This window comes from Trachypithecus francoisi, unplaced genomic scaffold (genome assembly GCF_009764315.1).
Source record: "Trachypithecus francoisi isolate TF-2019V2 unplaced genomic scaffold, Tfra_2.0 Lachesis_group15, whole genome shotgun sequence".
NCBI lineage: Eukaryota > Metazoa > Chordata > Mammalia > Primates > Cercopithecidae > Trachypithecus > Trachypithecus francoisi.
The window spans coordinates 110,301,392-110,312,673 of record NW_022681460.1 but is presented as its reverse complement, the minus strand read 5'-3'; the positions used below and the strand labels follow the sequence as shown (position 1 = coordinate 110,312,673).

The 11,282-nt window shown below is 54.4% G+C and overlaps 1 protein-coding gene across 4 annotated transcripts in view; it reads right to left on the bottom strand.

The window, feature by feature from the left end:
• The window catches only part of ZNF500 (zinc finger protein 500), a 16,753-nt gene extending 5,471 nt beyond the window's left edge, over positions 1 to 11,282 (bottom strand). Inside the window, exons 1-5 of one of the 4 annotated variants that reach the window (XM_033235864.1) lie at positions 11,089 to 11,282; positions 9,620 to 10,131; positions 6,938 to 7,121; positions 6,637 to 6,701; positions 3,854 to 3,950 (exon numbers count right to left, since the gene is read on the bottom strand). In XM_033235864.1, the coding sequence (XP_033091755.1) occupies positions 3,854 to 3,950; positions 6,637 to 6,701; positions 6,938 to 7,121; positions 9,620 to 10,033 (760 nt within the window). In that variant the 5' untranslated portion in view covers positions 10,034 to 10,131; positions 11,089 to 11,282. Of the gene's footprint in view, positions 1 to 3,853; positions 3,951 to 6,636; positions 6,702 to 6,937; positions 7,122 to 9,592; positions 10,132 to 10,973 lie in introns of all 4 variants that reach the window. The other 3 variants (XM_033235862.1, XM_033235863.1, XM_033235861.1) reach the window with 3 other exon arrangements.

The window sequence follows — 11,282 nt, the reverse complement described above, 5'->3', positions numbered from 1 at the left end:
TGAGGCCCCTCTGCACATCCAGGTTCTACAGCCACCACCGTCAGGACAGGAGAACAGGGGGAGGGGTCTGGAATGATCCAGGCTTTGCCCCTTCCAGGAAAAAGCCCTTGACTTCTCTGCTTCTCCTCTGCAGCATGAGGGTGACTGCAGCTGGGGACCTGGTAGTGCAAAGTGCACCGGGGTGCCGGGGGTGCTGGGGGAGCAGCCGTCTTCATAGCAGTCCCAAAAGGCTCTGCGCATGGTAGGCACACGCTGACCTCACAGGGGAGGGACAGAACCACCCACTGCCCTTGGAAACATCCACGTTAAGAAGCTTCCAGCCCCAGACCTCCTGGGCGAACCCTTCTTGCCCTCCCCTCCCATCTCCAGGCCCAACTTCCAGATAGCCAGATGGGTTTGGCACTTACTGAGCCTAAAATTCCACATCTATAAAACTGAGAGGAGGCCGGGCATGGTGGCTCATGCCTGTAATCCTAGCACTTTGGGAGGTTGAAGCAGGTGGATCACTTGAGGTCAGGAGTTCGAGACCAGCTTGGCCAACATGGTAAAACCCCATCTCTACTAAAAATACGAAAATTAGCTGGGCGTGGTGGTGGGTGACTGCGCCTGTAATCCCAGCTACTTGGGAGGCTGAGGCAGGAGAATCGCTTGAACTCAAGAGGCAGAAGTTGCAATGAGCCAAGATCGTGCCACTGCACTCCAGCCTGGGTGACAGCGCAAGACTCTGTCTCAAAAAAAAAAAAAAAAAAAGAAAAGAAAAGAAAACTGAGAGGAAGATTGGAATCACCTCATTGGCCTGTTATAATAATATTTTATTTATTGATTTTAGAGATAGGATGATATGGTTTCAATCTATGTCCTCACCCAAATCTCATGTCAGACTGTAATCCCCAATGTGGAGGTGGGGCCTGGTGGGAGGTGAGTGGATCATGGAGGCAGATTTCTCATGAATGGTTTGGCACCATCCTCTTAGTACTGTCCTGGCAATACTGAGTGAGTTCTCATGAGATCTGGCACCTCCCCTCCCTCCCTTGCTCCTGCTCCAGCCATGTGAGACATGCCTGCTCCCCCTCTGCCTTCCACCATGACTGGAAGCTTCCTGAGGCCTCCCCAAAAGCTGAGCAGCCACCATCATGCTTCCTGTACAGCCAATTAAGCCTTTTTTCTTTATAAATTACCAGGTCTCTGGTATTTCTTTACAGCAATGCGAGAAAGACCTAATACACAGGGCCTCACGATATAGCCCAGGTTGGTCTCTAACTCCTGACCTCAAGGGATCCTCCCACCTCAGCCTCCCAAAGTGCTGAGATTATACGTGGGAGCCAGTGCCCGGCCTTGTTGTAAAAATATTTTTGTTTATTTATTTTTGTTTTTTTTTTTGAGATGGAGTCTTGCTCTGTCGCCCAGGCTGGAGTGCAGTGGTGCGATCTCGGCTCACTGTAATCCCTGCCTCCCAGGTTCAAGTGATTCTCCCACCTCAGGCTCCCAAGTAGCTGGGATTACAGGCGTGAGCCACCACGCCCAGCTAATTTTTGTATATTTAGTAGAGACGGGGTTTCACCATGTTGGCCAGGCTGGTCTCGAACTCCTGACCTCAGGTGATCCACCCGCCTTGGCCTCCCAAAGTGCTGGGATCACAGGGGTGAGCAACCGTGCCTGGCTGTAAAAAATTTTTTTTTTTTGGGCGGAGTCTTGCTCTGTCGCCCAGGCTGGAGTGCAGTGGCCGGATCTCAGCTCACTGCAAGCTCCGCCTCCCGGGTTCCCGCCATTCTCCTGCCTCAGCCTCCCAAGTAGCTGGGACTACAGGCGCCCGCCGCCTCGCCCGGCTAGTTTTTTGTATTTTTAGTAGAGACGGGGTTTCACTGTGTTCGCCAGGATGGTCTCGATCTCCTGACCTTGTGATCCGCCCGTCTCGGCCTCCCAAACGGCTGGGATTACAGGCTTGAGCCACCGCGCCCGGCCTGTAAAAATATTTTTAAAAGAGACTCGCTGGGGGTGGTGGCTCACGCCTGTAATCCCAGCACTGTGGGAGGCCGAGATGGGCGGATCACAAGGTCAGGAGATCGAGACCATCCTGGCTAACACGGTGAAACCCCGTCTCTAGTAAAATACAAAAAAAAAAAAAACTAGCCGGGCATGGTGGCGGACACCTGTAGTCCTGGCTACTCGGGAGGCTGAGGCAGGAGAACGGCATGAATCTGGGAGGCAGAGCTTGCAGTGAGCCGAGATCGCACCTGCACTCCAGCCTGGGCGACAGAGCGAGACTCCATCTCAAAAAAAAAAAAAGAAAAGAAAAAAAAAAACCCTGAAATAACAACCGTTGGTGTGCATGTGGAAAAACCAGAACCCCTGGGCACTCTTGGTGGGTACATGAGATGGTAGAGATGCTGTGGAAAACAGCATGGCACTTCCTCAAAAAATTCAACACAGAATGACCATATATGCTCCAGCCATCCCACTGCTGGATACATCCACCCCAGGAACTGAAAACAGAGCTGATCAGAGATACACCTGTATACCCACATTCACTGCAGCATTATTCACAATGGAATATTCTTCAGCCTTAAAAAGGAAGAAAATTCTGGAGGTTTCTCAAAGAAGGAAGTCTGCCTCAAGACCGTGCCACAGAAATCCTAAGCCTCCAGCCTGCTGGCCCCACCTGCAAATTTCTTTTTTTTTTTTTTTTTTTTTTTTTTTTTTTTTTTGAGACGGAGTATTGCTCTGCCGCCCAGGCTGGAGTGCAGTGGCCGGCTCTCAGCTCACTGCAAGCTCCGCCTCCCGCGTTCACGCCATTCTCCTGTCTCAGCCTCCCGAGTAGCTGGGACTACAGGCGCCCGCCTCGTCGCCCGGCTAGTTTTTTGTATTTTTAGTAGAGACGGGGTTTCGCCGTATTAGCCAGGATGGTCTCGATCTCCTGACCTCGTGATCCGCCCGTCTCGGCCTCCCAAAGTGCTGGGATTACAGGCTTGAGCCACCGCGCCCGGCCGCAAATTTCAAACTTGTCAACTTCTGTAAGCAACCAAGGGAGCTGTTTGAGTACCCATTCCTTAAAATAAATCTGTGTGTGTGTGTATCTTCTACTGGTTCTGTTTGTCTGGAGAAGAACCCTAATACAAAGCGACATCTCACTGTCACTAGAAAAGGCTTCAGCATGGCTGGACACAGTGGCTCACGCCTGTCATCCCAGCACTTTGGGAGGGCAAGGTGGGCGGATCACCTGAAATCAGGACATAGAGACCAGCCTGGCCAACGTGGTGAAACCTCATCTCTACTAATAACACAAAAAGTTGCCAGGCATGATGGCAGGTACCTGTAATCTCAGCTACTTGGGAGGCTGAGGTGGGGGAATCACTTGAACCCAGACGGTGGAGGTTGCAGTGAGCCAAGGCTGTGCTACTGCACTCCAGCCTGGGCAACAGAGCAAAACTCCACCTCAAAACAAAATAACCAGAAAAGGCTTCAGCAGCATCAGGAAAGGCAGAAAGAGACCAGCGGGCAGAGAAAGAGCCGAGGAGCTGGTGCTGGGTCTGGGGCAGGGTGGTGCCGAGTGCGATGGGGAGAGGCAGCTCTGCCCTGGAGAGGAGGGCAGAGGGAAGCTGAAGTGAAGTAGGACCAGCGTGTAGGTGGCAGGGGCAGAAGAAAAGGATGGCAAGGCAGTGCTGGGCATGTGTCTGGGTCATGGCCAAGTGCCTGTGCAGGCCCTGCAACTGGGACTCTGCAGGGACACAGGCAGCCCTGGTCATGCGGGATCGCCCCAGGCCAACTGGACCAACAGAACCAAGCCCAGGAACTGGTGCCTGAGAGTTCCTATTTTTGGCAAGCCCCCTAGAGGACATGGTCCCTTGCAAGTTACCTTCATTCTCCAGCGGCATGTCCCCCCGAGCTGGGTCCAGGCATCCTGGCTCCTCCCCAGAAAGGTATACAGCCATGTCCTCCAAGTTCACGGGCTCCTGCCAGAATGCACCCCACTCAGTCCTGGCCCCAAGCAAGCTGCCTCCTCCCCAATTGAGGCCACTGGCCCAGGCAGCTGCACCCCCACTGCCCCTCAAGGCTAGAGCCAAGCCTGGTGGTGCAGCTGCTCTTCTCCACTCTTGTTGCAGTGGCGAGTCCTGGTGCCTCCGCCCACTGCTCCCATGCGCCACTGCTACAGAGCTGGGACACCACTGTGGAAGGGACAGACTCGCCACGAGGCGGGGTGGACACACTGCGTACTCAGTCACTGCGGCCCAAGCTCCACAGGGAGACGAGAGCATCCCCTGGCTCCACGGCCAGCCAGCCCTGGGACCCCGATGCGGCAGACAGGGGACTTCAGGATGCCTCTGGGCCAGTGGTTCCCAGACGTAGCACCAGACTGATCCCGAAGCATGATTAAAAACAAGCAAACCCTTTCCAGAACAGGCAAATCCACAGAGACAAGAAGGAGCTTTGTGGTTGCCAGAGGCTGAGGGAAAAACAGGGAGAGACTCTGGTAATGAGTCTAGGGGGCTTTGCAGGGAGGTCTAAAGAAAACGTTCTTAGGCCGGGCGCAGTGGCTCACGCCTGTAATCCCAGCACTTTAGGAGGCCACGGCGGGAGGATCACCTGAGGTCGGGAGTTGGAGACCAGCCTGACCAACATGGAGAAACCCCATCTCTACTAAAAATACAAAATTAGGCCGGGCGCAGTGGTTCACGCATGTAATCCCAGCACTCTGGGAGGCTGAGGCAGGCGGATCATGAGGTCAGGAGATCGAGACCATCCTGGCTAATACAGTGAAACCCTGTCTCTACTAAAAATACAAAAAATTAGCTTGGCATACTGGTGGGTGCCTGTTGTCCCAGCTACTTGGGAGGCTGAGGCAGGAGAATGACATCAATCCGGGAGGCGGAGTTTGCAGTGAGCCAAGATCACGCCACTGTACTCCAGCCTGGGCGACAGAGCGAGACTCCGTTTCAAAAAAAAAAAAAAAAAAAAAAAAAAAAATGGCCGGGCGCGGTGGCTCAAGCCTGTAATCCCAGCACTTTGGGAGGCCGAGACGGGTGGATCACGAGGTCAGGAGATCGAGACCATCCTGGTCTACACGGTGAAACCCCGTCTCTACTAAAAATACAAAAAACTAGCCGGGCGAGGTGGCGGGCGCCTGTAGTCCCAGCTACTCGGGAGGCTGAGGCAGGAGAATGGCGTAAACCCAGGAGGCGGAGCTTGCAGTGAGCCGAGATCGCGCCACTGCACTCCAGCCTGGGCGACAGAGCTAGACTCCGTCTCAAAAAAAAAAAAAAAATTAGCCAGGCGTGGCGGTGCATGCCTATAATCCCAGCTACTCAGAAGGCTGAGACAGCAGAATAGCTTGAACCCAGGAGGCGGAGCTTGCAGTGAGCCGAGATCACGTCACTGCACTCCAGCCTGGGCGACAGAGCGAGACTCTATCTCAAAAAAAAAAAAAAAAAAAAAATTAGCCAAGCGTGGTGGTGCATGCCTATAATCCTAGCTACTCAGAAAGCTGAGACACGAGAATAGCTTGAACCCAGGAGGCGGAGCTTGCAGTGAGCCGAGATCACGTCACTGCACTCCAGCCTGGGCGACAGAGCGAGATGCTGTCTCAAAAAATATATATAAGGCCGGGTGCGGTGGCTCAGGCCTGTAATCCCAGCATGTTGGGAGGCCAAGGCAGGTGGATCATCCGAGGTCAAGAGTTCAAGACCAGCCTGGCCCACAAGGTAAAACCCCATCTCTAGTAAAAACACACAAAAAATTAGCCAGGCATGGTCGTAGGTGCCTGTAATCCCAGCTACTCGGGAGGCTCAGGCAGGAGAATCACTTGAACTCGGGAAACAGAGATTGCAGTGAGCCGAGATTGCACCACTGCATTCCAGCCTGGGCAACAAGAGCAAAACTCCATCTCAAAAAAAACAAAACAAAACAAAAATACATATATATACACACATGTATATATATAAATTATAAACAAATAAATAAAAATAAAAATCAAACAGGCCAGGCACAGTGGCTTACGCCTGTAATCCCAGTGCTTTGGGAGGCTGAGACAAGGGAATGACTTGAGCCCAGGAGTTCAAGACCAGCCTGGGCAGCATAGCGAGACTATGTCCCTATACAAAATAGGGTTTGGTGGTGCATGCCTGTAGTCCCAGCTAACTAAGGAGGTTGAGGCAGGAGGATCCCTTGAGCCCAAGAGGTCAAGGCTGCAGTGAGCCATGATCATACTACTGCACTCCAATGTGAACACAGAGTCAGACTTTGGCTCAAAAAAAGAAAAAAACAAAAACAAAAACGACAAAGCAAACGGAGGAGACTCCCATTCCAGCCCAGGGGTGTCGAGGAACCTGTGTCTCCCCGAGGAGTCCGAAGAGATTCCTGTGCCCAGCGGGGTACACGTCACCACCCTGTCTCACTGTTGGACCACAGGATCTTCCAGTCACAGCCAAGTACTTAAATGGCCTCTGGAGAGAAGAAAAGACTTCCCAGGAGGCCAGGGGAAGCGACTCCAGTGTCGGAGCCCAGGGAGGAAACTCCAGGGAAGAGCTCCTCTGACATCCAAAACCTTGGTCCCAGGAGAGGTGTCCCCTTAACAAGGAAGTGTGACACACAGGAGATCGGGCCAGACCCCGGGGTGCTGCAGACCAGGAGCATCCCACTCACCTGGGACCAGGCCGAAAGGAAGGGCGAGGCCGACGCCATCTCCTGATGCCGGGGGGCCGGAGGGCCTGGGAACGAGCACAGTCATCACCAGTCACACAGCTCACCCAGCACCGCCCCTGCCGCCCCCTGCACACCAAGGCCCCCACAGTCCAGTGACTGCCCACCCAAGATCCACTCCTTGTTGGAGAGTCTGTGCACCCCACATCCAGGCAGGCCTCTGCCCTGGCCACACGCCACAACCCATTCGCCTTCACCTCCTCCCCTGCACCACTTCTCCTTCCTCCAAAGGGGTGCTACTCACCCCTCTCTGGCCACAACAGTGGGCCCCTCTGTGGCCTGTGGCTCAGCTGGGCTGGGGTCTGCTGGCTGGAGCATCGAGCCTCTTCCTCCAGGGACAGATCCTCTGGCTGAGCCTCTGCCTGGCGTTTTAAGGACTGTCCCCCCATTCTGAGGGGCACCTCGTCATCAGAAAGCAGCTCTGAGCCCTGCACACAGACAGAGATCTTGCCCACCAGCTCCCAGAAGGCCAGAAGGAAAATCCCGCAGGGCCCCACACCCCTCACCTCAGGCACCCCAGCCGGCCGCCCACCCCCAGGCTGTCTGCAGCCTCCCTCCCTCTGCCCAGCCATGTGGCAGTGCTCCCTGCAGCCAGCTCCCAGCCTGCTCTACTCCATGGTCTCTCCCTGTCACCACAACCGTGTCCCCATCACATGCTTACCCTCCATTCCTTGGTCCTCCTGATAGACCCTGGGCCAGAAGAGCCCTGAGTCAGCCCTGGCCTCATTTCAGAAGTTCACATAACTGCATTTGCTAGATTTTTTGAAATTATCTGGCCAGCCGCAGTGGCTCACACCTGTCATTCCAGCACTTTGGGAGGCCGAGGCGGGTGGATCGCTTCAGGCCAAGAGTTCGAGACCAGCCTGACCAATATGGTAAAATTCCATCTCTACTAAAAATACAAAAATGAGCCAGGCATGGGGGCAGCACGCCTGTAATCTCAGGTACTTGGGAGGCTGAGGCAGGAGAATCGCTTGAACCCAGGAGGTAGAGGTTGCAGTGAGCCAAGATCATGCCACTGCACTCCAGCCTGGGTAACAGAGCAAGACTCTGTCTCAGGGAAAAAAAAAAAAAAAAGAAGAAGAAATTATCAACAGGTGCTCTGATTATTATTTCCTAATTCCAGGAAAGGTGATTTGAATGAAATTGGGTCTTAGAATTGAGCTCTAAAATAGCACTTGGACAAGAACCATCCCTAGGCAACTGCAAACCCAGCATCAGGGACCCATCTCTGGGTTCCTCTTGTCCACCATTCCACACCTCTAAGGGAGGGTCATCCCCTTGAGAAGCAGGGTCCGCCCCTCTCAGCTCAGTCATGGCCAGGAGGCATGTGTGCAGAGGTGCCGGTGCAGTGACAGAAGGAAGCTATGCTGGGAACCCCAAATCCTGAAGCTGTAGCGGCCAGGAAAGAGGCTGGCCGACTGGGAAGAAATCCCAATTTCCTGGCCACCACGATGGCAGGATTTTCGGACTGCGGTCAGCTCACGCTGTGGCCAAGCCTTAGGGGATGTGTCTCCTCTGTTGGCTGCAAAAGGCCAGCAGTGGGCAGACAGCAGCACTGCCACAGGAAGAAAGGCAGCTGGTCAGCACTGCCCATGTGCGCCATCCACACAAGGCCCTGAAAAATGAACTGAAACAGGAGATGGCAGGACTTCTCCCTTTCAATCTCCAGGAGTTCAATGACAAACTGAAGCGGCAGGAATGAGTAAGAGGCCTCCCCTGCTCCTTCAGATGGGGCCGGAAGGAGGTGGAGAGACACTGTCTATAGAGATTTTGGGGTGTCAGAAGGGTCCTGTCTGTGCTGGCCAGTACAGTAGCCACTGGCCACGTGTGACGACTGAGCCCTTGAGAGGTGGCCAATGCGACTGAGGAACTAATTTAACATTCTACACAGTGGCTGGGCGCAGCGGCTCACGCCTGTAATCCCAGCACTTTGGGAGGCCGAGACAGGCGGATCACTTGAGGCCAGGAGTTCGAGACCAGCCTAGCCAACATAACAAAACCCTGTCTCTACTAAAAATACAAAAATCAGCCCGGTGTGGTGGCACACGCCTGTAACGCCAGCTACTTGGGAGGCTGAGGCATGAGAATCACTTCAGCCTGGGTGACAGAGAGAGACTCTGTCTCACAAAGACAAAAATAAAATAAATGTGCATAGCTATAATTTAAAAAGCTACATGTGGCTGACAGCTACTGTTTTGCATGGCATAGTTCTAGAACCTCTGGGGGCTCTAACCAAACTGCCCCCCATGCCCCTGGTCTTTCTTCTCAGTGTTCTTCCACTTTGGGGGCCTTTTCAACTCCCTGCCTTGGAAGGTGCTGGACCTCTCTCCCACCAAAACCTATGTTTGGGGCTGGCGTAGTGGCTCATGCCTGTAATCCCAGCACTTTGGGAGGCCGAGGTGGGAGAATCACTTGAGGCTAGGAGTTCAAGACCAGTCTGGGCAACATGGCAAAACCCTGTCTCTACAAAAAATACACAAAATTAGCCAGGTGTAGTGGTGCATGCCTGTAGTCCCAACTACTCAATAGACTGAGGTGGGAGGATCCCTTGAAGCCTGGAGGTAGAGGCTGCAATGAGCCGTGATCATGCCACTACAACCTGGGAAACAGAGCCAGACCCTGTCTCAAAAAAAAAAAAAAAAAAAAAAAAAAGAAAAAGAAACACCTGTTTGGCCTATCCTAGGACAGTGTTCACAAACCATCTGTACTAGCTAATAAAGGGCTATCGGGATAGGATGAGGTTAATCAAAGGGTGGATGCCCACTGGGCAAGGCTGAGAAACCTTTTGCAGTTGCCTTCTTCAAAAGGGTTCAGGGGCCAGGCAGCCACACTTAGTCACCCAATGACCAAGGAATCTCCAGCTGCAGACCCCAGCAGCAGGGCCCCATTTCCTCACCTGAGGGTCAAAATGCCCCCACCTCACCCGCTGCCTGGGTTTCCTGGGCTCCCGCTGCAGCCCTTCCACGAGGACCACGGCCTCCTCACCGCTCTCCGGCTGCTGCTCACGCACCCGAGCCTGGATCTCCCCTGGCAGCACAGTCAGGAACTGCTCCAGCACCAGCAGCTCCAGGATCTGCTCCTTAGTGCGCAGCTCCGGCCGCAGCCAGCGGCAGCACAGCTCCCAGAGGCGGCTCAGGGCCTCCCGGGGCCCAGCCACCTCCTGGTAGCAGAAGAGCCGGAAGAGCTGGCGGAAAGTCTCAGGGCTGGGGTCCTCCGACTCCAGGGAGGGCTCCTCTTCCAAGCAGAAGTCCTCCTCCACCTTCACAATCAGGATCTCATCCTGTTCCAGGTCCTGCTCCAAGGTTGGCAGGGGCTGGAGGTCAGGGACCGTGGCCATTGCTTCCGGTGGGCCTTGTTCCTTTTCAGGCCTTAGAGTCGAACCTGTCTCTCCCTATACCTCTGGTCAGACACAGGAAGAGGGTTTTTTTCAGGGCCCTGTGGAGAGATGATAAAACCATCTAAAGGGCAGCCCTGGGGCTCAATAAGCCCTTTGTACTGGGAAGCCAATGCCCTGGTTCCAAGGCCAATTCATCCCACGATGGAGAAAGAAAAGGAAAAAGGAAAAGGAAGTACATGAATGCCATCTTTGCTATTAATTCCCTGGTAATTCACTGAAGGGCTCTGGGCTTTGCTTCCTCACTGGGCAAAGAGATGATAACAGGACCTACACACACAAGTTGCTGATGGAACTAAAACGGATGGCTGGGCGCAGTGGCTCACACCTGTAATCCCAGCACTTTGGGAGGGTGAGGCGGACAGATCATGTGAGTTCAGGAGTTTGAGACCATCCTGGTCAACATGGTGGAAACCCATCTCTACAAAAAATACAAAAATTAGAACGACGTGGTGGTAGCACATCCGTAATCCCAGCAACTCGGTAGGCTGAGACAGAAGAATCGCTTGAACCGGGGGGCGGAAGGCTGCAGTGAGCTGAGATCGCGTCACTACACTCCAGCCTGGGAAACAGAGAGAGACTCAAAACAAAAACAACCTAAAAGGGATGTTTGCGGTCAGAGCTCGAGAATGGTCATTTTCCATGATTACAGTGGATCCTACATGTAAGGGGTTCCTTTGGAAATCTGATGAAAAGTAGGGCCCTCCTGCCGAGAAAGGTGCAGACTCTGCCTCAACTTGATCCCCGGTGTCCAGGTCTGGCGAACCCTGAAGCCCCTACGCGGCCCTGTCAGGCACCCCCGAGTGGGTGGTCACAACAGCCCCCCAATTCCAGGGTCCTGGGAGAGCTGGGACCCCCAGGCCGGACTGCTTTTTCGTCTCACCCCTCAGGTGGAGGGTGAGCAGTGCCCGAGTCCGCGGCACAGACCCCGGCGCTGGCGCGGGCCGCGAAATCGAAGCTTCGGCCGGGACCCGCGTCTTCGCGCCCCCCGCACTCACTGGAAGCCCTGCGGGCCGTGGGCAGTTCGGGGCAGGACCGGAGCGACGGGTCTCGGCGGGAGTGGGACTGCCGGCCTCGGGCTTTGCAGCCCGGGACGCCAGAGCCGGGGCGAAGACCCCCAAACAGGCGTGGAAACCAGGCCGCGTAGGCGGGCCCATGGGCGGCATTGTGGGTAACGAAGCCTTAGCACTAT